At 45.0% G+C, this 26499-nt stretch overlaps 1 protein-coding gene and 1 long non-coding RNA gene across 5 annotated transcripts in view; both read left to right on the plus strand.

Moving 5' to 3' along the window:
- Positions 1-16010: 16010 nt before the first annotated feature.
- Positions 16011-26499, plus strand: part of NPTN (neuroplastin) — an 87501-nt gene continuing 77012 nt past the window's right edge. For 3 of the 4 annotated variants that reach the window (XR_009447695.1, XR_009447696.1, XR_009447697.1), the window contains exon 1: positions 16011-16287. Coding sequence is in view for 1 of the 4 variants with exons in the window: in XM_059657616.1 (XP_059513599.1) it covers positions 16197-16287 (91 nt within the window). In the remaining 3 variants the exon portion in view is untranslated. The remainder of the gene's footprint in view (positions 16288-26499) is intronic. The other variant, XM_059657616.1, reaches the window with a different exon arrangement.
- Positions 16294-24563, plus strand: LOC132212269 (uncharacterized). The gene is made up of 3 exons (XR_009447699.1): positions 16294-19585; positions 20617-20734; positions 24112-24563. It is a non-coding gene; the product is annotated as an uncharacterized LOC132212269 (long non-coding RNA).

A 26499-nucleotide genomic window follows, 5' to 3' on the forward strand; every position in this document is an offset into this window, starting at 1 on the left:
AGTGGCTAACTTTGCACCTCCCTGGAGGCCCTAGAGCTAGTGCACCATGTGGACAGCTTCAGACCATAGCAGATTACAACTGTACACATCCACAAGCAACACACTCAAGGGGAAGACTAAGTGAGCACCAAAGCCCCACTGAAGCAAGTCCTACTCCATAGGACTGTAGTTGCAGCTGGTCCTCACAGCCAATTGGCTTAGAGGTCAACTTCTCCTAGTGATGCCAATAGCAATCAAGGCTCAACTACAAGACTGTGTACACAGCTCACACAGGGTCGCACTTAGAGTGCCCAGCTCATGTGACTGGGGAAGCTGAGCCACTGGGTCCTAAAGGACACCTACTACACAAGGACTCTCTACCAACTCCAGGAGACATAGCAGCTCTACCTAATACATAGAAACAAACACAAGGAGGCAGACAAAATGCAGAGACAAAGAAACATGTCACAAATGAAAGAAATGGAAACAAGCAAACTACTGGATACAGAGCTTAAAACCATGGTTATAAGGTTACTCAAGGATCTTCATGAGACTTTCAAGGATCTTAGTGAGAATGTCAAAGACATGAAAAAGGACCAGTCAAAAATTAAACATACACTAACTGAAACAAAGAATAATGTACAGGGATTCAGCAGTAGAGTAGAGGATTCCAAGAATCAAATCAATGTTTTGGAATATGAAGAAGCAGAAAACACCCAATCAGAAGAGCAAAAAGAAAAAAGAATCCAAAAATATGAAGATAGTGTAGTAAGGAACCTCTGGGACAACTTCAGGTGTACCAACATGCACTTTATGAGGGTGCCAAAAGAGAGCGAGCAAGATATTTAAATGCGTGTTTGAATAAATAATGACAGAAAATTTCCCTACCTGGTGAAAGAAATAGACTTACAAGTCCAGGAAGTGTAGAAAGTCCCAACAAGAGGAACCCAAAAGGCCCATCCAAGACACATAATAATTAAAATGCCAAGGGTTAAATATAAAGAGAAAGCCCTAACCAGTTTGGCTCAGTGGATAGAGCATCCACCCATGGACTGAAGGGTCCTAGGTTCAATTCTGGTCAAGGGCATGTACCTTGGTTCCAGGCTTGATCCCCAGTGGGGAGTGTGCTGGAGGCAGCTGATCGATTTCTCTAACTCCCTCTCCTTTCCTCTCTGTAACATCCATAAAATATATATTTTGCCGGAAGCCGGTCCATCCTTGCTGCTTGACACAGTCGCTGCAGGGAAGAAACATCTGCACAGCATATGTTTCAAGGGACCTGGCGTATATGGCATACTGTTCTTACTATGTTTGCTCCCTTTCTTGGCGCTATGTGTTTTAACCAAGGTCACCTCTCCGAGAAAGGTTGTTTCCCCAGGTAGGGATTTTTCCCTGAAGTTAGGGAAGGAATAAAACCCCTTAACTAAGTGCCAGGCGGGTAGTTAATCACTTTAACTACGAACAATCACGCTTAAGCTACATAATCTTTACTCCCTGGAATGGAGATAAGAAACACCCTAACCTTTGGAATAGAAATTGATAGGATTAAAATCAACTGGTATAAATACAGATGTAACAAGACAATAAAACACAGAACTTGGCTGGAGATCCTGGCTGGAGATCCTGGCTAGGCTGCTGATCAACTGAACGTTGTCTCTGTGTCATTCCTTCTTCGCTGACTCCGTCCACACTTTTGGGAACCCCTGGACCTGCTGGGGTTGGACCCCAACAATTGGCACCTGAACAGGGACCCCCTAGGTAAGTCCCCCTTCCACCCGCACTCGGGATGGATAGGACTGCACCGTAGGGTGCTGCAGACCCCCTTATAGAGGATAAGTAGGGTAAGAGGGTGGATAGTACAGACCTTAGATTGAGAAGATGGGTCATACTGAGTCTAAAGAAAAAAGACTCTGTATTAATCTTTTAACACATATGCTTGCTAGCAGAGGAGTTAAGGTTACTCCCAGTCAGACAGAAAGTTTTATACAAGAAGTATGTCCATGGCTTCCTGAGGAAGGAACTGTTAATTTAGAAACTTGGACTAAAGTAGGAGAGCAATTAAAGAATTATTACAGATACCATGGATCTGAGAAGGTCCCGGCAGATACCCTTTCCCTCTGGAATTTAATTCGTGACACCTTGGCACCAGAGGCAGAAACGGTTGAACTTTCCCAAACTTTAAATAGTCCCTCGGCTCCACCTAGAGAGGACACATCATTATTGTCTCCAGCTCAATCTAAGAGCAATTTAGCTATGCCTACTGATCGGAAGGAGGATAAATATCATAAACATGACCCTTGGTCCTTTCCAGTCAGTAGAGAGGAGAAAAGCCCTCCCATTCAAAACAGGCTCCCTAAATTAGAAAGGAAACCTAAACCAGGTCCTCTGGTTCCCTTGAGCTCCATGTCTAAATTTCAAAGAGCGATAAGAGAAGCTGAAGCTAATGGAGATCTTGAATTCTCACTCTGCTTCTCAGTCATGTATGAGAGTGAGGGGGACGAAAACCCCACCTGGGAGTCTATACCTTACAAAATACTTAATTAAAATTGGCCTGCTCTGAATATGGACCTCTAGCTCCTTACACACAAAGCTTGGTAGAAGCCCTAGCCAGTAAATGGATGACTCCTTATGATTGGTCACAGGTTTGTAAAGCCTGTCTCTCAGGAGGCGATTACTTATTATGGAAAACTGAATATGATGATCTTGCTAAGAGAGCTGTAGCCACTAGCAAAAATTTCAGAAGAGGAATAACCCTAGACATGATATCAGGAGAAGGTGATTTTATCACGGCTCAGGAGCAAATGTATATGCCCAAAGAGGCACTTATTAAAGAAAACAGTTGTGCAGTAAATGCCTGGAAATCCCTACCTTGTTCAGAAGGAAAAACAACCACCCTTACAGAGGTTAAACAGAAGGTCGAGGAATAGTATCAGGATTTCCTTTCTCGCCTCATACAGGCAGTCAAGAGAGTAATCACTAATGAAGAGGCAGCCGATATCCTAATCAAACAACTGGCTTTTGAAAATGCTAATAATACCTGTCAGGCTTTATTAAGGCCTATTCGCAGAACAGGAACTATAAATGATTTTATGAAACAGTGTGCTGATGTAAGTCCAGCATTTATACAGGGTGTAGCTATAGCTGCAGCTCTCAAAGGGGAGACATACCCTCAATATGTACAGGGCATAGGACAAGCCAGCAATAATACAGGTAATAAAAGAAATATGAACTGCTACTCTTGTGGCTTATCTGGGCACTTTAGCAGAGAATGCCCAAATAAAAATAATAATAATACTCAGGCCAGATGGCAAGCTCCTCGACAGCCTGGAAATACATTAGGGAATAATATTAATCCTCCAAAAACTGTTTGTCCCTGATCTCAGGAAGGATTCCACTGGGCAAAGGAATGTAGATCAAAATACCATAAAAATGGTCGGCCTTTAAATTCTACAAACCGCTCCCAAGGAGGTTCTATCCCATCACCTCAATTGGGAAACTTGAGAGGGGGCCAGCCTCAGGCCCCTGCAATAATAGGGGCATCAACCCTCAACCCCTCTGCAAATTTCAATCAGTCAATGACCTCTTCAGGGCAACCCCAGGCAGTGCAGGATTGGACCTCCACTCAACCACCCATGCAATACTAACCCCAGACTCGCCAGTAGCAGCCATTCCTACAGGAGTGTCCGGGCCACTGCCTGAAGGAACTGTAGATTTAATATTAGGACGGAGCTCCACATCGTTACAAGGGGTCTTAGTCATCCCAGGAGTTGTTGATGCAGACTACACAGGAGAAATACAGATTTTACTTTCCCCACCCACCACAACTATACAGATTCAGCCCAACCAGAGAATTGCCCAATTACTCCTGTTACCAATACATAAAATAGGGACAGCTGTTACCCAGGAAGCCAGAGGGGCCGGAGGCTTTGGATCTAGTGATACAGCATTTCGAATACAAGAAATCCATGCTGCTAGACCTACAAAAATTTTACAAATTCAGGGAAAACCAAGTGAAGGTCTATTGGATACAGGAGCAGATGTTTCCTGCATAGCAGGAAAGGATTGGCCCTCTTCATGGCCCACGCACACCACCTCCACTTCCCTAGTAGGACTAGGCAAGGCATCTAATGTAAAAAAGAGTTCTCAGATTTTAACTTGGGCTGATGAAGATCAACATTCAGGAACATTCTGTCCCTATGTAATTACGACTATCCCCTTTACATTATGGGGAAGAGATATCTTGTCTCAAATGGGAGTTCTATTATATAGCCCCAGCGGTGTTTGAATTTACTCCTGTTACAAAAAATTACAAGAAAGTGAGTTTAAATATTCCTCTTCTCATCATGTTCTACACAACATACTCTATTTGTAATTAATATACTAAATGTAGATTCTGAGGGAAATTCCCCAATGTACAGACTTGAGAGGGGGCCAGCCTCAGGCCCCTGCAATAATAGGGGCATCAACCCTCAACCCCTCTGCAAATTTCAATCAGTCAATGACCTCTTCAGGGCAACCCCAGGCAGTGCAGGATTGGACCTCCACTCAACCACCCATGCAATACTAACCCCAGACTCGGAACCCTGATCTAACTAAACCTAAAGCCCTGGTCAAATGGAGAGACTTGCTTACAGGAGCCTGGAAGGGACCTGATGTACTTTTAACGTGGGGGAGAGGATATGCTTGTATATTTCCACAGGATGAAGACTCACCTGTGTGGATTCCAGACCGTCTAGTCCGACCTTATGTCTCACCGCTCTCTGTCTCCGCCTCACCCTAGCACACCTGACCAGTGCCCGTCTGCAGCAGATGTGCAGCCCTGAGCTGGAACAACCTGTCCCTTGGGATGATCACATGTGCCTCCTTTTTGTCTGTCCATATGTCCCAGGTTTGTCCCACATCTCCTTTCCTTTTTCTTTTCTTTCTTTCTTTTTTAATCTGACTACTTGTTTGCTGGTTCTTTGGCCTTTCTCCTTCTCTCCTGAACACAGCCTTTTCTAGAATCACCCTACCCTACTGTTCCAGGAAGGGCACCTCCCTTTTCTGCCGTGACTGGGGGTGGCTGGTATATGCCCCATACGTGGAGTTGTCTTGTGCCAAGAGCCTGACATCCTGGGCTGAGAAAGCCCTGTCCCGGGACTACATGCTGACAGGCCGTTCCTCCTTTGTCCTGTATTGGCCCCTCTTGCCCTTGTGTCAAGAGGGACCCTCTTCTCACAGTTCATTTGCCCACAGCTGTTGCCTGGGCTTTCTGTTCACGCTGAGGTTGAGGCCTTGTGGTTGCCGGTGCCATGGATCTGTCTCTCGCCCAATGGTGTGAGCTGGGCCCTCCCTGGAGAAGAAACCTGGGTTCCCCAAGATATGTGACCAGAGCTGGGGCCCCGCCAGCAGGCGAGGGGAGCACAAGGCAGGTGCTGGGCGTGGAGGCCACGGGGGCATAGGCTACCAAGGAGACAGAACTGAACCTCTTGCAGGGGGGCGCTGCCCCTCCCTCATTCGTACACCTCACATCACCCTGCTTGGCCCCGGAGGATGGCTACAACCTAAGACAGGCACAGTCGCAGAGGGGCCATCAGGAGACAACTTGGGGGTCAACAGAGGTGGGGCACAGACCCTCACCCCCCAACTTTGCAGAGGCCTGAACCCTCACCCCTTCTGAGGCAGGTCTCCTGCCCCCATGGCTGCTTTGCTTCCCACGCCCAGCTCAGATCGGGACCCAGGTAAAGACAAACTGGCTGACAGCAGCTGCCCTCTCACTGCAACAGGACTTGTTTCCCATTTCTACCTTGGACCACAGGGAAAGGGGCAGCTGAAGGAAAGGGCTGTGTCAGGATGCTGCCTTCTTCCCTTTCTTCTCCCTCTTTTTTCTAAACACTTCCATGCCTTGTAGTTCTTTTTGCTTTCTCCTCTTTTTCTCTCTACTACCCTCCATCTCCGCCTCATCCTCCTCCTCCCAGGTATCCCCATATCAGCCGACCCAGAGGGCACAGCTGACTCCTCCCTGGACGCCCACACCACCATCAAGCATGGCCCTGATAGACCCTTTGATCCAGCCGTTCAATGCGCTGACACTTCGGGAAGCCCATCGTCAGTGACGTCGCCTGCTAGCCAGATCAATAAGGACAACCAAACCACCGACTTGAGGACAGCTGAAATCCTTGACAGAAGAGGCCAGCAACCTTCTACAAGGCTCTGTGTGCACTCCATCCACTATGTTTATTGCTATGCTCACTATCATTGCTTGTCAGTCTTCCAAGTCTTAAACAACCCAATCTGAGAGGTGGCTGCTGATTTACATGCACTATAATTTAAAAAATAAAAAAGGGGGAATTTGCTGGAAGCCGGTGCATCCTTGCTACTTGACACAGTCGCTGCAGGGAAGAAACATCTACACAGCATATGTTTCAAGGGACCTGGCGTATATGGCATACTGTTCTTACTATGTTTGCTCCCTTTCTTGGTGCTATGTGTTTTAACCAAGGTCACCTCTCCGAGAAAGGTTGTTTCCCCAGGTAGGGATTTTTCCCTGAAGTTAGGGAAGGAATAAAACCCCTTAACTAAGTGCCAGGCGGGTAGTTAATCACTTTAACTACGAACAATCACGCTTAAGCTACATAATCTTTACTCCCTGGAATGGAGATAAGAAACACCCTAACCTTTGGAATAGAAATTGATAGGATTAAAATCAACTGGTATAAATACAGATGTAACAAGACAATAAAACACAGAACTTGGCTGGAGATCCTGGCTGGAGATCCTGGCTAGGCTGCTGATCAACTGAACGTTGTCTCTGTGTCATTCCTTCTTCACTGACTCCGTCCACACTTTTGGGAACCCCTGGACCTGCTGGGGCTGGACCCCAACAATATTTTAAAAAAAAGACAAAGAAAGAATCTTAAAAGCAGCAAGAGAAAAGCAGTTTAGTTATCTACAAGGGAGCACCCATATGACTATCAGCTGATTTCTCAACAGAAACTTTGCAGGTCAAAAGGGAGTGGCAGGAAATAAAGTGATGAATAGCAAGGACCTACAACTAAAGTTACTCTACACAGCAAAGCTATCAGTTAGAATTGAAGGTCAGATAAAGAGCTTCCCAGACAAGAATAAACTGAAGGAGTTCATCAGCACCAAACCAGTATTACATGAAATGTTGAAAGGTCTTCTTGAAGAATAAGAATAAAAAGGAGAAAAAAGAAAAAAGATCAAAAGAATGAAAATTAAAATGGCAACAAATACATATCTACCAACAATTGAATCTAAAAATCAAAATAAATGAGCAAGAAATCTAATGAACAAAATAAACTGGTGAATAAAATATAATCAGAGGCGTGGAAGCATGGAACAGACTGATGAATTTCAGAGGGAAGTGGGGCGTGGGTCAGGAAGAGACTAACCAAATATCTTACCTTTGGACACAGACAGTAGGGTGGTGCAGGCCTGGGGTGAGCGTGAAGAAGGAGGGCAATGGGGGACGAAAAGGGGACATCTATAATACTCTCAACAATAAAGATTTTTTAAAAATAATAAGAAATAAAAAATAATATGCAAACTCTTTATGAAGGCCTACATGATCTATTTGATCCCTAAATGTTTATCTAACATCATTTTATAAAAGTTTTCCTGTTCTCCACTCACTCCAGTCTCACTGGCCTTCTTTCTGTTCATTGAGCAGGCCAAGCTATTAGGAGACTTGGGGGCTTTTGCTTTAGTTATTGCCTCCTCTCCTTAGACTTTTCCCTTCACTTCCAGCAAATTTAAAAGGTTGGATTATATTTTCTATCAGATCTCAGTTTAAATATTAAGGGACTTCTTAACCATCCAGTCTAAAGCAGCCACCCAATATCTATCATATCACACTGTTTTAATTCTAAAGAGGACTCCTTACTATCTGATCTTTTTTGTTTGTTTTGTTATGCCCAGATTTCAGGATCCCCAAGAAACCACACCAGGGAGCCAGCAGTGTCCAATGCAAAAGCATAAGAGTCTTTATTCAAGCCCAGGCTTGGTTCCCCTACCCTCCTTACTGATGCAGCAGCAAGTGGCAGAGAGAGCTAGACCTGTGGGAAGAGGGGTTTTATAGGGGGTTGGAGTAAGGGGAGGAGAAAGGACTGTGGGCCCTGCCGATTGGCCAGGCACAAGTTGGTGTCTTTTTACACAGGATGTGGTCATATCTATGGCACGCACTTCCCTTGATTGTCATTGGTTAGTTTAAAGAAGTCCTGGGTGTGGCTAGCAGAGGCTTGGGCTTCCGGGAAGAAGCCTTGCCGAGCACATGGCTGCCCAAAAATGGAGGATCCAGGGTAAGATGGAGGGCGTAGCCCTTACCCTGGGGCAAGATGGAGGGCATAGTCCTCGCCCTTTCATGTTTATTTATTTATCTAGTGATTTGTCTCTCTCAATTAAAATATAAGCTCCATGAGAACAGGGAGCTTCTTTTTCATCACTCTATCCCCTGAAGCTAGGACAGATGTTAAATGAATTGACTGATTAATTCATTCATTAGGAGGAAATGTGTAAAATTGATATGAAGAAAACTATGAAACTTTACTATAGGAAAAAATAATACCCTGAATAAGTGCAAAAAAAAAGCCACATTTCTAGAAACATAATTTGTCTCAAATTAATCTATAAATTTAATATAGATAAGAATAACCAAGATGTTATAGAAAAAGAAGTACATCAAGATGGTTAGTTGCTCTGCAGATATCAGAATTCTAATTAATAAAAGAGAAACATGGTAATTAGCTGTACCTCCGCTACCCTTCCCATTGGCTAATCAGGGCAATATGCAAATTAACTGCCGGCCAAGATGGCGGCCGGCAGCCAGGCAGCTTGAAGCGAACATGAGGCTTGCTTGCTTCAGTGACAGAGGAAGCCAACATTCCCCGCCTGCTGCTGCCGGCCTCTGAGCTTGCAGTTTGAAACATTGTTACAAATATAGAATCTAAACAAACTCCAGAAACCTGCTTTCAGCCAGTCGGGCTCTCAGAGCTGGAGTTGAAACAGTGTTTCGATTATAGAACCCAAACAAACCAGATACCTCCTTTCAGCAGCGGAGGCCTCAGAGCTGGAGCCAAGCCTCAGAGCTAAAGCTGGCCCAGAATAAAGAAAAAAGGAGCAGTTGGAAGCTTCAGTCACCCGCCAGCCTGAAAACAGCCCTCAGCCCCTCACCCAGAGTGGCCAGGCACCCCAGTGGGGACCCGCACCCTGAAGGGTGTGTGACCAGCTGCAAACAGCCATCATCCCCTCACCCAGGCTGGCCAGGCACCCAAGCGGGACCCCCACCCTGATCCAGGACACCCTTCAGGGCAAACCAGCCGGCCCCTACCCACGCACCAGGCCTCTATCCTATATAGTAAAAAGGTAATATGCCTCCCGGCACCAGGATCAGCGTGACAGGGGGCAGTGCCCAAACCCCCTGATCTCCCTGCAGCTCTGTGTGTGACAGTGGGCAGGGCCACTACCTCCCTATCCACCCTGCTCTGTTCGTGACAGGGGAAGGCGCCCCAAGCCCCTGATCAGCCCTGCTCTGTGCCTGATAGAGGGGAGCTCCCCAACACCCTGATCGCCCTGCGGCTCTGTGTGTGACAGGGTGCGGCGCCCGAACCCCCTGACACGGGCCCTGCTCGGTGTGTGACAGGGTAGAGCCATAACCTCCCCATCGGCACTGCCCTGAGTGTGACAGTGGCAGTGCCCCAAAGACCTGATCGTCCCTGCTCTGTGGGTGACAGGGGGCGGTGCCCCAACTCCCCTATTGGCCCTACTCTGTGAGTGACAGCGGGGAGCTCCCCAACCCCCTGATCGGCCCTGCTCTGTGAGTGACAGGGGGCAGCACCCCAACCTCCTGATTGGCCCTGCTCTGTGCGTGCCAGGGGGTGGCGCCACAACCTCCCCATCGACTCTGCCTTGAGTGTGACAGAGGGCGGTGCCCCAACCTCCCAATCGGCCCTACCCTGAGCATGACTGGGGGTGGCATCGCAACCTCCCGATCCACCCTGCTCTGTGCATGAGAGGGTGCAGCGCCCCAACTCCCCAATCGGCTCTGCTCTGAGCCGGACCAGGGTCTGCACCTAGGGATTGGGCCTGCCCTCTGCCACCCGGGAGCAGGCCTAAGCCAGCAGGTCGTTATCTCCCGAGGGGTCACAGACTGTGAGAGGGCACAGGCTGGACTGTGGGGCCCCCCTCCCCCCCGAGTGCACAAATTTTTGTGCACCGGGTCTCTAGTCTATATATATAAAAGCCTAAGCGACCATTTGACCACTCGACTGGTAACTATGACGTGCACTGACCACCAGGGGGCATATGCTCAAACATAGAACAGACTGATGAATCTCAGACGGAAGGGGGGAGGGAGGGAGGGTGGGAAAAGATTACCTAAAGATCTTATATGCAAACTAGATGCCTGGTGAACAGATTCATGCACTGGTGGGGTCCCTTGGCCTGGCCTGTGGGGATCGAGCTGAAACCAGCAGTTCAAGATCCCCTGAGGGGTTCCAGATTGCGAGAGGGTGCAGGCCAGGTTGAGGGACCCTTCCGGTGCACTAATAGTATTTTTCAGGCCTCTAGTATTTTTAATAAAATATTTATAGTTGACAGTGGCAGAGAAATGATCAATGGATCAATAGACTAGATCAGAGAGTCCAGATAGGGATCAATATATATATATATATATGTGAAGATGTTTATGATGGATGTGGCATTTCAAATAACTGAGGAAAGGACTGATTGTTCATTAACTTTGTTAGGACACCTAGTTTTCCCTTTGTTGGGACAACTTGCTGTTCTTGAGGGGGAAAAATGATGAAGTTCTCAACTCATACCAGCTTTAAAATAAAATGGCAGCTAAATTAAAGGGCTAAATTAAGTTTTTAAAATACAGATGCAACCATTATGGAAAACAATATGGAGTTTCCTCAAAAAAAATACAAATAGCAACTACCATATGATCCAGCAATTCCAATTCAGGATATTTACCTGAAGAAAAAACAAGAACACTATTTCAAAAAGATATATACACCAACATGTTCATCACAGCATCTACACTAATAAAAGAGAAACATGGTAATTGGCGTATGACCGCTACCCTTTTCATTGGCTAATCAGCGAGATATGCAAATTAACTGTCAGCCAAGATGGCGGCCAGCAGCCAGGCAGCTTGAAACTAACATGAGGCTTGCTTGCCTCAGTGACGGAGGAAACCAACGTTCCCTGCCTGCGGCTGCAGGCCTCTGAGCCTGCAGTTTCAAACATTGTAACAAATACCACCGGACTTCAGCCAGCAGATTTGCAACATTGTATGCAAAGGCCAGAAACCTACTTTCAGGAGCGGAGGCCTAAGAGCTGGAGCCAAGCCTCAAGCTAAAGCTGGCCCAGAATAAAAAAAAAAAGGAAAAAAGGAGCGTTTGGGAGTTCAGTCACCCCCAGCCTGAAAACAGCCCTCAGCCCCTCACCCAGACTGGCCAGGCACCCCAGTGGGGACCCCCACCCTGAAGGGTGTGTGACCAGCTGCAAACAGCCATCATCCCCTCACCCAGGCTGGCCAGGCACCCCAGTGGGGACCCCCACCCTGATCCAGGACACCCTTCAGGGCCAACGAGCTGGCACCCACCCATGCACCAGGCCTCTATCCTATATAATAAAAGGGTAATATGCCTCCCGGCACCGGGATCAGCATGACAGGGGGCAGCGCCCAAACCCCCTGATCGGCCCTGCTCTGTGTGTGACGGGGTAGAGCCATAACCTCCCCATCGGCCCTGCCCTGAGTGTGAGAGTGGCCGCGCCCCAACCCCCTGATCGGCCCTGCTCTGTGGGTGATAGAGGGTGGCGCCCCAACCCCCTGATTGGCCCTGCTCTGTGGGTGATAGAGGGCGGTGCCCCAACCCCTCCTATCGGACCTACTCTGTGAGTGACAGGGGGGAGCTCCTCAACCCCCTGATGGGCCCTGCTCTGTGCGTGACAGGGTACGGAGCCCCAACCCCCCTGATGGGCCCTGCTCTGTGTGTGACAGGGGGCAGTGCCCCAACCCCCGGATTGGCCCTGCTCTGTGCGTGACAGGGGGTCGCGCCGCAACCTCCCCATCGATCCTGCCTTGAGTGTGACAGGGGGCGGTGCCCCAACCCCCCAATTGGCCCTGCTCTGAGCCCGACCAGGGGCTGCACCTAGGGATTGGGCCTGCCCTCTGCCACCCGGGGGCAGGCCTAAGCCAGCAGGTCGTTATCTCCCGAGGGGTCCCAGACTGCTAGAGGGCACAGGCTGGCTGAGGGACCCCCCTTTCCCCCCAAGTGCACAAATTTTTGTGCACCAGGCCTCTAGTCTTATATAATAAAAGCTTAATATGCTAAGTGTCCGGTTGACCGGTTGGTCATTCAACCAATCAAAATGTAATATGCTAATGATATGCTAAGGGGGCAAAACCACTTGCTATGACAGTTGACTGGTTGACCAGTTGCTATGATGTGCACTGACCACCAGGGGACAGACGCTCTTACTGGCAGGTTAGCTTGCTGCTGGGGTCCGGCTGATCGGGACTGAGTGAGAGGGGCCGGACATACCCTGGAGCCCTCCTATGGTCCCTCTCTGACTGGCCAACCTCCCGTGTCCCTCCCTGGCCCCGATCATGCACCAGTGGGGTCCCAGAGCCTGGCCTGCACCCTCTTGTAATCCAGGACACCTCGGGGGGTGTCGGAGAGCTGGTTTCAGCCCAATCCCGCAGGCCAGGCCCAGGGACCCCACTGGTGCACAAATTTGTGCACCAGGCCTCTAGTTGTTTATAATAGCCAGGATGAGGTAACATCCTAAGTGTATATCAATGGATGAATGAATAAAAAAATGTGATGAAGAAGTTACTGCATTATTGAGAGGTTTTAGTTGTCATGTATTTTCTCAACAAAAGTACAGCTGCCATCACATAGGATTTGATGACATTTTCTACAGGGTAAAAGGATTTCTCATAACAGCAGGTTTTGAGAGTTGATTGGTAATACTGTACTTAAAAATTTTCTTCCTCAATCACTTATGGTAAGAAGCATGACATAGTTATGGAGAACACAGAGTTGGAGGCAGAATTGTAGCAGAAGCAACTACAATAATATTTATTTTCATTATTGTCAACACTTGAGTATTCACTGTGCACCAGTGTACATAAATGTACTCATTTATTCCCTTTATAATCTTATGATGTAGGTACTATCATCAGCCCCATTTGCCAGAAAATAAGGTTTAGCGCAGCCGTGGGCAACTACGGCCCGCGGGCCGGATCCGGCCCGTTTGAAATGAATAAAACTAAAAAAAAAACAACGACCGTACCCTTTTATGTAATGATGTTTACTTTGAATTTATATTAGTTCACACAAACACTCCATCCATGCTTTTGTTCCAGCCCTCTGGTCAAGTTTAAGAACCCATTGTGGCCCTCGAGTCAAAAAGTTTGCCCACCCCTGATTTAGAGAGATTAGGTCATTTGCCTAAGGCCACACAGTTTAATAGATTTCTGAGAAGAAATGGTGGTGGTAGAGGTGGTGGGATGAACCTGAATTTCACCTTCCCCTAACTAGAACAGTCTAGGGCAGCCGTGGGCAAACTACGGCCCGCCCACGGCTGGTCTAGGCTATCCAGTAGGCGAAAACACATCTGTGTATCAGTAGCTTAATCAACAGACACTACCAGTTCTGTGTGGGTTGGCAGTGTTAACTCAGAGACCCAGGCTCACATAAGTTTCATTTTGACACATGCTTTCACCATCATGATCACTGATTACCATACAGGCAAGATTATACTACAGTGACTGTAACTGAAGTGAAATATGTGTGCTTGAAAACGATACATATAATATTTCACATTTCACTGGCCAAAACAAGTAATATGCCATTCCCAATTTTAAGGTAGAAATGCACTCATGCCATGAGCATAGACGTAGTCAAACCAAACTGTTTGGTATTAATGATTACCACAAACACTCGGACCCTGGGCAGGTCAGGCCTCACTTAGCCTCAGTTTCCCTACCCACAAAATGAGCACAATCATTTTGTAAGGATCCCTTGTTGTAATACTTAAATAGGGATGTTAGTTACTGTTATGAAGCAGAATGGTTGCACCCTACCAAAAATTCCCATCTGCTGAAAATCTTGGTGTCCCATCACAGGTGGCTCTGGAGCCCTTCTTACAGAACTGTCTTCAGAATGGTCTTTGTCCAATCTTTTTCCATGTGAATGTTTTTGTCACTCACACACCTGAGGTCGTGAAGGATATAGTATACATTTCAATCAACAACATGCCATTGTCGTAGTCCCAGTGCTGGGTAGAAAGCTCAGTCTGGTACCACCAGCTGTCCAAGTTCATGTTGAAAGTTTTTTACTACTTTGGCTTGAGCATGTGAGCTGGTGGTTGCGCATGTGAGTACTCCTTCCTCTATTTCAGCGGTTCTCAACCTGTGGGTCGAGACCGCTTTGGGGGTCGAACGACCCTTTCACAGGGGTTGCCTAAGACCATCGGAAAACACATATATAATTACATATTGTTTTTGTGATTAATCACTATGCTTTAATTATGTTCAATTTGTAACAATGAACTTGGGGGTCACCACAACATGAGGAACTGTACTAAAGCGTCGAGGCATTAGGAAGGTTGAGATCCACTGCTCTAGATACTCCGAGCTCTCGGGTCATCAGGGCTGTTAACTTGGTTTCTCTGTTTCACTCCACAGATCCTCCCCAGGATGTCTGATTTGAGTCAGGCATAAGCTAAGCCACAGAGATTCCTTTGCCAATCAAGGAATGACAGCCATGAAGGTAGGACAATATACCCTTAAAAAGAGCAATTCCTGCCCCACTGGGATGGCTCAGTGGTTGAGCATGGACCTATGAATCAGGAGGTCAGTTCCTGGTTCACAGTTGGATTCCTGGTCAGGGCACATGCCAAGGTTGGGGGCTCATCCCCAGTAGGGGGCGTGCAGGGGGCAGCCAATCAACGATTCTCACTCATCGTTGATGTTTCTATCTCTCCCTCTCCCTTCCTCTCTGAAATCAATCAATCAATCAATCAATCAATCAATCAATAAAGCATTTCCCAAAGTTCCATGAAAATAGTAGTGATAACTTTGCCAGAGCATTTTGCTGGCTCCTCTCCTATGGGTTGTTTTTTTTTAGGTTATTCATCCACTTCCTAGTGATAGACTAGGTTGTGAACTTCATAAGAGTGTGTACCATGTCTTCATTTGGGTTTCACAGCAGGTGTGAGAACCTGGTACGCAACAGATACTCAATAAATGTTCGCTGCTTCTGAAGATCCTTATGATGACTTCCTTGTAGAACTTAGTGTCTATCAATTACGCTAAACTTTAGGCCCTGAGATTTTTATGAAGCTAAAACAAGGCCAAAATGGGGGAGGGGAAAATAGAAGGGCGAGGAAAGGAGGACATTTCAGGCAGAGGGAGCAGGTGTACAGGCAGGAAAGCTCAAAGTACCACCGAGCACGGGAGTGTATCACCTCTCCAGGAAGGTTAAAACAGTAGGCTTAAGAGGGAGGTTGGAGCTAGATGCCAGAAGGGCCGGGGGGGGGGGGGGGGGGGGGGCGGGGGCGGGGGGAGGGGGGGCGGGGGGGAGGCGGGTCTAGGATCAAAGTCCAGAAGGAACTAACCGCAGGACTTCCATGTGGACAATGAAAAAAGGCGTAAAAGAAACAGTGGTGCATCAAATACCGCAGCCAAGAGCTCCAACAACTGAAAGGCAGGATGGGTGGAGAAAATACAGTAGGCTCCTAAAGCTTCCTCTTATTTACGGGTGCTCGCATTTCACCCAGGGAGGAACGCCGACTTCTCTGCCCCCGCCCTAACCCGCCAAGAGAGCTGGAGGAACCCCGCCTCGCTCCATCACGTGGCCAGAAGCGCCTTGGCACGTGACCTACATCGAGCTTGGCCAATCAGCCCCAGTAGGGGCAAGCGAGCAAGTCCGAGGGGCGGGAACACTAGTTCAGGCCGCCTCTTCTCGCGAGTCTTGCTGCTATCACTCTTCAGCCACCCACGACCCGGAGCGAAGGTCTCGCGAGGCTTGGGCGCTGCGGCGGTAGGAGCAGGACGGCGAAGGACGGAGCGGAGCCGCCGCTACTCCCCTCGCTCACTCCCTCGCTCAGTCGCCCGCCCCCTCCCTCCCTCCCCTCCCTTCCCCGGCCCCGGCCCGGGCTCCGGCCCCGGCCTTTTTGCTCTTGGGTTTTCTGCAGTGAGGATGTCGGGCTCGACGCTCCCCAGCGCTCTGGTCATCTCGCTGCTGCTGGTCTCTGGCTCCCTCCTCCCAGGGCCAGGCGCCGCTCAGAACGGTAAGCGGGGCGCCGGGGCGGCCAGGCCTGAGGTGGTGCCGGAGCCACGGGGAAGGAGCGGGTGGGAGAGTCTGAGGGGCTGCGGAACCGCGGGGAGAAGAGGCGGTCGGGAGTTGGAGGCGCGGGAGTGAGAACGGGAGCCTGACCGAGACTTGGGGGCGTCGATCGGAGCCCGAGGATACTGCTGGCTTAGAGGCGCCACGTCGTGGGGCTCGTCGCTCCGAAGCGGGGAGGGAACACCCAGGAAGCCGACGTGGGGAGCTGGAGTAGCGGGGGCGGACGAGGAGGGGACGCAGCTTTTAATGAAGGCGGACGGGAGCCCGGGCCGTGTGGCTCAGTTGGTTGAGCGTTGGCCTGTGCATCAAAAGGTTGCCTGTTGGATTCCCTGTCAGGGCTCATCCCCGGTTGTGGATTCGGTCCTGGGACCCTATGTTTCTCTTTCACATTGATGTTTCTCTCTTTCTCTCCCTCTCCCTTCGTCTCTCTAAAATCAATAAAAAATTAAAAAAAAATAAAGGTGGCATTTGTGTTTAAGGAGGAGAGGGCGAGTGGTGTAGGCGTGATCTGCAGGAGAGTGGGGGTCTGGGGCGTAGGGGCTCGTAGCATTCTGCTGGGCCCCGTAAGACAGGTGACATGTTTGAAAAACGGGAGGCGTTGGGGGAAAGGGCGTCCAGGAGAAAACTGAGCAGAATGCTAGAGTCCTAAGGAGGGGTTGAAAAATCAGGGAGCCGTGGATGTGGAGGTGGAGGGAAGGTGGGTGGAAAGCTGAGGGGGTGGGTTGACTGCAGTAGGGGATCTGGAAAGCGCTGCGTGGCTCGAAAGGAGATGGGCAAGAAGGCTGGGTTTGCTGGGGAGGGTTGAGTGTTGGGCATTCTAGGATAGTGGTTGGGAGAGTAAAAAGGAGTTTCTAAATAAGGAGAGGAAAACTGAGCAAAGGACGGGGAAGAAGGGTTGTAACTGAGGTAGGGGGAATATTTATTAGGGAAATGAGGGTGCCTGGGTATAGACATGGAGGTGGGTGAGGACAGAAAATAAGGGGAGGGAGTAAGATGCAGGGAGCCGGCGGTGTACTGCTGGTTTGCTGTGGGGGATATATTAAGGAAGGGAGCAGCTGAGTGTGGCAGCGCTTATGGTAGTGAGTGGGCCTTGGGAAGGCAGGGGCACATACCTGGGACTGCAGTGGGATTGAGGACAGTTACTGGAGAGGAGATGGAAGACGTGGGTTTTAATATCTAAAAGTTTCAAGACAGAAGAAAGATTATTTCTGAGAACATAAAAGTATTACTTGGGATGTGTGTACTGTAGAGTATAGTGCAAACGAGAGAATTGGTTTTAAGCTGAAGTTCTTTAGAGAATATGGAGAAATGGGGAATCATGGTGATATGGGATCTATTTTGGACAGAAAAGATTCTGATTGTTGAAGGTGTGTGTGACAATTCAGCTGCTGAATTGGTATTTCAGAGGCATTGTGAACAGGTTTTTGCTCTTGTGGAAACAACCTTTAAGAGATTTAAAAAATATTTTTATAGGAAAGAATTTATGAGAAGTCAGTAGTGGAGAGTGAACTATACATTATTTTTGCTAATCCTTCAGTGCTTCTTTGCTGTTAGGCTAGATTATTCTTGTAGGAATAGCTGAAATTTAAATGACTTTCATTAAAAAAAACCAAAAACACAGTGATAGAGCCAATGGAGTTAAGCATTCTAAGGAGAATGCAGTCTTAAAATGCTTAAGATTACAGTGAAAATTTATCTAATAAAGGATTGAAAAAACATCATGGATTAATTTTAAGTGTTGTACCAAATTGTACCTTTCAAATCCTATTTATTCTTGATGGCCTTGAATTATCACTGCAGGGATCAGGAAGGAAACATTTTCTGTCTATAGCATTGAATGTGTGAAGTATATTGGGTATTTTCCTGTTTTTCCCCAAAGATGAAGTCACTGTGGAAGGCAGCATAGAGTTAGAATGATTTGTCTTACCAGTTTTTAGTTGTGTGTTAACAATATGACTTAAAGAAGCCCAATACTAATTTTAGCTATTTGATTTGTGGAAATAGCATGGTTTCATTTGGCACCATAGATGAAATATTCTTGATCTTAACATTAACATCTTTAATCTCTGCTAGCATAGCATCTTTCAATGACTGATAATATAGCAGAATTGTAGTTTCTTAGCAACTAAAGCAAGGTTTTTGGATAGGCCTTCAGATTTATCTGGCTGTTCTCAGTGATATGTGTTCTAAATACGGCATAGTGCAGCCTTTTTCTTGAAACAAGCTTAAGTTCAGTCACATGACAAGACTAGTAAAGTGAAGCTGCATTTGTAGTTGACCCAAAGGAATGTAAGTTTAATTAATGAAGAAATGACTATTATTTGAGTTTGAATCCACATAGGTAAGGATGCTTTTTAAAAAAATACCTTTCTATAACTTAGTAAGATTCAAACTTTCAATTGGTAATAGCCCTGTAATAAATAGAGTGACCTCATGTCATGGAGTTTGTATTTTCTTTTCTTTTTTTAATTTTAATTAAAAAATTAGAATATATTTATCAGACTTTTCAAAACTGTCATTCTTGAGATGTTTTTGTTTAGAGTTCCAGAAGCATTTATTTTGTGCTCAGTGGTACTAGGGTTGTGAGAACTAACTGAAGCAAGTTGTCTCTTGCTGGAAGGGATTGGTTCTGAAAAACAATCAGATGTGGAAGGGTGAAACTGAACTCCCTGGTGAAAAGAAATAGAGAATGTTTGTAGATGTGAGGGTGATCTACTGCACTGTCTGTTCTGACAGCAGATTCCTTTCTCATATTCCTCCAGAGCTCTGCAGTGGAGTGTATTTCTCAGCTTGAACAGGACCCTCTTCTGTTAAAGCAAACATTGATACGTACAATGCACATGTGATTGGAACTCTACTAGAACTTTGTCAGCCTTATTTCATTTGATACACTCAATGGCGGCTGATGGTGTATGCTCTGTACCACACAGGCTCCTCTGGGGTTAGATGGTTAGATCCCAGTCCCTTTATTCTTTTTTTAAAAAATTTTTTTAGTTTTTTTATTGATTAAGTTATTACATATGTGTCCTTATCCCCACGTTACCCTCCATCCCCCCACTCATGCCCTCACCCCCCTGTTGTCCATGTCCCTTTAGTCTTTAGTGGGGTGATCATGGGCAAGTTATTTAATTCTCTGGACTCTTGATTTCCTCATCTTCTCTGATGCGGTTGGCTGTGTGCTCAGATCTCAGACCTGTTAGAGAAGCAAGGCAGTGGCAGTGACTCCAGAGGTGGAGGAGTCTGTGAGTTTTTTATTTTCTTACAGTGCTTCAGAAATGGATATCATGGTCTTTATGATGTTGAAATGTTAGAGTATCTATTTAAAATGTTGACTTAAAAAAACCCACCCAAACCTACATGTTTCTGGATTGGGTATGTGGTAGTTTAAATTGAATATAGATGTTTTTCAAAAGGTCTCTGTTTCATTCCTAAAATGAAGACTTTGGACTAGATGACCCTCAAGGTCTCTTCCAGCTGTGACCCATTACCATAGAGATTCAAGGCTTTCATTCAGATTTTGTTTCCCGTCCAAATATTTAAATTTGTAGGATGACAGTTTTAAGTAAAATCTTTAAAGTTGATTTTTGTATGTAATAAGATAAATGTAGTTCATTTTAAAGGAAGAAGTTTGTCCTAAAAAGTAACCCTCCTGTTTAGACTTGCCAAGAGCTTTAAAATTAAAATTGCATAAGACACTGGGTGATGGGGGAGGCTAGGGGACTGTCTAGGGCGGGGGGATAAAATGGATACATATGTAATACCCTTTGTAATACTTTAAGCAATAAAAAAAAAAAAATTAAAATTGAATGAATGTAAGCCAGGCATTATTATATGGCAGTCAAGAGCATAGTCTTTGGATCCTGATATACCTGAATTTGAGTCCCAACCCTCTGTAGTTAAGTGACCTTGAATAAGGTGCTTAATACTTCCAAGCTTCAGTTTTATCTGTAAAATGTAATATTTTTAATATTTATAATAATGTCAATCTCATAGGGATGGTGTGAGGATTAAATGAGATAATGGCTATCAAACACTTAGATTTCTGCCTGGTATATAGCCTCAGCAGGAAGTATATTTTTACTGTATGTAATACTTGTTACTATATGTTACCATAATGTAACATATGCTACATTACTCTATGTAGTATAACAGTTCTGTACATACTACATGCTTGCTCTCAATATTGGTTAAATGTTAGCTATTACTACTATAATACTTTAAAAAGTAGCATTATTAATTAGTTATTTTTTTATGTATATAGTGAACATTTTAGTGTTAATGCTGTCATCTTGAATGCAATTAAGTGGACTATTTGAAGGTCCCAGAGAGTTCCACTTTTGCATATGTAACTTTAAGAAAAGTGAGGAGCAGTACTGCACTTTCAAATTCTGGTGAAGAAGTTTGCATTTTTATTTCATTGTGTGGGAGATTGCAAGGCTTTCTTTTTCTTTCAGTGAACTAAGTGTCTTTTCCTTGATTCCCATTATTGTGAATAAGATAAATAGAATAGAAATAGTAGTACCGGGCACACAGGGAGCGTGTTGGAGATGTTAGCCGATGACTGAATGTGGAGTGTAAAATAAAATATACTCATAGTGAAAATACAAAATCGGATAATTAACAGAACTTAGTGGGAGAAAATAAGGAGTTTAATGAATTTTGCTACTAATGAGCTAAATTTCGAGAAGCCATTTTGCTTGGGTGATACTAGATACCTATGAGCATTGTGCTTTGTAAGAATGCTAGTATTTACATTAGATGTATCTTCTTTTCTGTAAGGTGCTGTTTGCTTCAGTGGTTTGGCAAATTTCTCTGAATACATTTTTAGATGAGTATTTGCTATTTTTGTTTAATATGTTTTTGATTTCAGAGAGAGGAGGGGAGAGGGAGAGAAAGATAGAAGCATTGATGAGAAACATTGATCAGCTGCCTCCTGCACTCCCCCTACTGGGGATGGAGCCTGCACCTAGGAATCTAACCACAACTTCCTGGTGCAAGGATGACACTCAACCAACTGAGCCACATGGGCGGGGCTGTATTTGCTATTGATTGCTCATCTCCTCTTAGGGTGAACCTAAATGAGCAACAGGAGATAGATGTTATCTATGGCAGCTGGTACAAATGACATGTCAAATGTCAAGCAATAGATCTTAACAGAATTAATCCAAATAAAAATTTAAGTGACCAGAAGAAATAGTTTGCCTTGGAATAAAGCATTTCCTAAGGTGACCATAATAAGCCTCCAGTCTCTCAGGCAACTGACCAAAGTGTCACTACTGACATGATGGAGCACCCAAGCATGAGAAATTAGTTAGGGGTCTGGGATGGAAAGGCCATGTTACTACATCAGGATCTGTTGGTGGGCTCTTAGTCTTTGTTTTTCAAGGTTACTGAATTCATATTAGTGATGCAGATGGGTTTTTGTGTTGCTAGACATTGAGTGAATTGTAAAAATGCTCATGAGAAATTAGACTGTTTTGTCTTAAAGGAATACTTTATTTTTCTTATTAATACAATTTTGATGTGAAACATTTTCTTTTGTGGAGTATACATTTAGACAGTAGTAAAAGGCAAAATGTTATTGTATTATTCTTATTTAAAAAAATAATTGTTTAACTGGGCTTGCAAAGATGACCATGTTTGAGTAGAAAAGTACTCTGTAATTTTGGACATGGTTTTTTATTTATTTAGTTTGAGGTACTTTTCAAAGTAAGATGTTTCATATATAAAATTTGAAACTTTGTTGGATGTATATAATGGTGTGTTTTTATTTATTTGTTTTAATCCTTACCTGAGGATATGTTTTTATTTATTTTTAGAGAGTGAGAGGAAGGGAAAAAGAGAGAGGGAGAAACATCAATGTGAGAGAGAAACTTTGATCCGCTGCCTCCCACAAGCGCCCTGACTGGGGATTGAACCCACAACCTAGGTGTGTGCCCTGAACCAGAATCGATCCTGCAACCTTCTTGGTGTATGGGGACAGCGCTCCAACCAACTGAGCCACCTGGCCAAGGCAGAGGTTTTTTTTTTTTTATGATACAATTTGGGAAGGAGATAAGGTACTGATTTCTATACAAATGTATGTAGAAAAACAACGAATAACTATGTTAAGTAATGTGCAGGAGGTGTTCAGTGAAAGTTTGAATAAAGTTTTGCAAAGACATTTTAGAAGAAGTGAATTCTGTGAAAAATATATTGATGCATTCTATTCAGTTCTTTACAGTGAGAACACAATCTGGACAGGGTCAGAAGTGGAGACTGAAGTTGTAAGAGAAAGGGGAAGAGAAGAAAGGCTATAGTAGTGCAAGGAGAAAAGCAGGAAGTAAGAATGAGGAATGAATTTTATTTTTTGAGGAGTATCTGGAAAAATAGAATCTATCAGAAAGACTAAGGAGACGAGGGACCTCTAAAGTAAATTCACACATCAGAATTAAAATAATAGTGCAAATCACGTCATGTGAACAATTGGCTTGGCTTTCAGTGTGTCTCTTTAAACAAAACATTTTATATGAATTTTTTAAAATGCCATTGATGATATGGAGTTTAATTTTAACCATCTTAGATAAATGCATTATAAAATTTGTGAGGTTTTGTGGGATTATTTTTTCCCCAGAATTCCCAATTTCAGTTGGTAAGGATTAGTTTTGGGAAGGCAGGAAACCTCTGCAGTTGATTGGTTGATTATAAAGTTGTTACATTTTATAGACATAAACTTATTGCTGAATATGAAGTGAAAACTGTGGTGATTCTATATAAAAAAATTAATACAGTGATATTGATGTCTAAATTTTAAAAATTGAATAAATTTATAAGTTAAATAACTATTTTTCAAGAGTTTATTCAGTTTAGGAGAGGGAACCAAAATTTGTACATAACTTCAACTTACTATTATCTAAAATGGAAAGTAGGCTTAACTTTCTTTTTTGTTTGCTTCTGTATATATATAAATATACATTTATTAACCCAACCTAGTTAAGTTGATATTATTTTTATCTAATCGTTCAGAACTTTTGTTTGGTTTGTGTGGAAATGGGGTTTACTGAAGATTCAAAGAATTTCCTAAGTTTCTACATTCATTTGCATACAGTAAGTTAGTGGCAGACATAGTTAATGTTCTTCAGGCACCACTTGTTTTTTGTTTTGTTTCTGATTTTTGTAGTGGTTCAAATTAAAATAAAAACAAAAACAAAACAAAACACCTCAGTCTTTTTTTAAAAAAATATATTTTATTGATTTTTTACAGAGAGGAAAGGAGAGGGATAGAGAGTTAGAAACATCAATGAGAGAGAAACATTGATCAGTTGCTTCCTGTACACCCTGTATTGGGAGTGTGCCCACAACCAAGGTACATGCCCTTGATTGGAATCGAACCTGGGACCCTTCAGTCCATAGGCTGACACTCTATCCACTGAGCTAAACCGATTAGGGTAGTGGTCGGCAAACTCATTAGTCAACAGAGCCAAATATTAACAGTACAATGATTGAAATTTCTTGAGAGCCAAATTTTTTAAACTTAAACTATATAGGTGGGTACATTGTTATTAACTTAATTAGGGTACACCTAAGGCTTAGGAAGAGCCACACTCAAGGGGCCAAAGAGCCGCATGTGGCTCGCGAGCCGCAGTTTGCCGACCATGGGGTTAGGGCAACACCTCAGTCTTATCTATTAAAGGAGACTGGTCAGCTTTGATGGAAACATTGTGTGTTAAGTTTCTTGTATTAAAAAGTACTGAGTGACTTGCCTCTTGGCCACCGACATGCCATCCAGACTGAGGAAGACCTGGAAACTTTGGGGCCATAGCCGCATCGGCAAGCAAAGGAAGCACCTGGGGAGCCAAGGTAATGCTGATGGCTTGCATCATCACAGGATCAACTTCAACAAATATTGAAAGTTGGATATGAGGCATTACCACTTAAAGAGGAACCAGAGCTTCTGCCCAACTGTCAACCTGGATAAACTATGGACCCTGGTCAGTGAGCAGACACGGGTAAAGGCTGCCAAAAGCAAGACTGGAGCTGCTCCTATCATTGATGTGGTGCGATCGGGCTACTACAAAGTTCTGGGGAAGGGAAAGCTCCCAAAGCAGCCTGTCATCGTGAAGGCCAAGTTCTTCAGAAGAGCTGAGGAGAAGATTAAGGGTGTTGGTGGGGACTGTGTCCTGGTAGCTTCAAGCTACATGGAGGGAAGTTCATTAAAATGTCCACAAGTGAAAAAAAAAAGTACAGAGTGGTATTAATTAATAATTAATTGTATTTTTATGTATCTTTTGAGGAGGTTTGCTTTCTATGTATGACTTAGTTTCTCTTTTCCCCTTTGTATATTTAAAAGACCTCTAAATCTCTCCATTGTAGTTGAACAAGGCAACCAAAGTGTTAACCTTAATTAAATCTGAGGAAATTCCTAAATTAATATTCCTTGCATTTCTGAAAACAATTATGAACTAGCCTTTTTTCTAAATCTTAATTCTTATGGTATGCTTTATGGTATTTTCCAGAAGTATATCAGTTTAGGTATGCTTCCCTTCACTTTGTTTATCTTGGTATATATTATTGTTACACCCAAGTATTGCTTAAAATTGACTATGAATTGTAAATGAGTTGATGTGAAATCTGAAAAGTGTCAGTGTTCTATATATTATGTAAGGTTCTATTATTAGAAAACATTAAGTTCTAAATTATACCAATAGCTTTAGTCATATCCAAATGTATTTCTCACTATCTTAAAATGATTAAATATAAAATACAAGGCAAAATGTCAAGTCCTATTCTGATAGAATAACAAAGCAAAATGTTCCATATGCTAAAAAAACAGGTAAGAGTGCTTGCATATATAAATTATTATGCTATTGATTCTCTTTTCTTCCTGAAGGTATTTGAAAACCACTGGGCTAGATGATGTCTAAATTCCCTTCCAGTTCTAAAATTACACAACTTTAATTATTGGCTTTACAGCTTAGGTACTGCCTCTAATGGGTATAGGGTTTAGAGAATACTTGCTGTTTTAATAAGTTTGTAGAAACTTGTTTTTCAGAAATAAGGAAAACTGACTTTGAGGCTTTCATGTTTTGAAGTACAACTTCTTATAAACCTACTTCAGACAGTAGATGCAGTTCTTGTTTCAAGGAAGGCAGAATGGTGTCGGTTAGGGGCAATCAGGCTGGCAGGCAGAAGTGGTTAGGGGCAGGCAGGCAGGTGAGCAGTTAAGAGCCAGCAGTCCTGGATTGCAAGAGGGATGTCTGACTGACGGTTTAGGCTCGATCCCACAGACATCCACCGAGGGGTCCCAGATTGGAGAGGGTGCAGGCCGGGCTGAGGGACACCCTTCCTCCCCACCCCCTGTGCACAAATTTCGTGCACTGGGCCACTGATATATCCTATCTAATAAAAGAGAAACATGGTAATTGGCGTACGACCGCTACCCTTCCCATTGGCTAATCAGGGAAATATGCAAATTAACTGCCAGCCAAGATGGCGGCCGGCAGCCAGGCAGCTTGAAACTAACATGAGCCTTGCTTGCTTCAGTGACGGAGGACTCCAACGTTCCCCGCCTGCCGCTGCAGGCCTCTGAGCTGCAACTCTAAGCAACTATGTAACAAATATAGAAGCTAAACAAAACCCCAGAAACCAGCTTTAGTCCCGGGCTTCAGCCAGCAGAATCGCAACATTGTAAGCAAAGGCCAGAAACCTACTTTCAGCAGCAGAGGCCTAAGAGCTGGAGCCAAGCCTCAGAGCTAAAGCTGGCCCAGAATAAAAAAAATAAAAGAAAAAAAGGAGCGGTTGGGAGCTTCAGTCAACCCCAGCCTGAAAACAGCCCTCAGCCCCTCACCCAGACTGGCCAGGCACCCCAGTGGGGACCCCCACCCTGAAGGGTGTGTGACCAGCTGCAAACAGCCATCATCCCCTCACCCAGGCTGACCAGGCACCCCAGTGGGGACCCCCCACCCTGAAGGATGTGTGACCAGCTACAAACAGCCATCATCCCCTCACCCAGGCTGGCCAGGCACCCCAGTAGGGACCCCCACCCTGATCCAGGACACCCTTCAGGGCAAACCAGCTGGCACCCACCCATGCACCAGGCGTCTACCCTATATAGTAAAAGGGTAATATGCCTCCCAGCACCGGGATCAGCAGAGCCGCGAGGCCTCCTGGCAGCAGG

Source organism: Myotis daubentonii, chromosome 1, assembly GCF_963259705.1.
Source record: "Myotis daubentonii chromosome 1, mMyoDau2.1, whole genome shotgun sequence".
Taxonomy (NCBI): Eukaryota; Metazoa; Chordata; class Mammalia; order Chiroptera; family Vespertilionidae; genus Myotis; species Myotis daubentonii.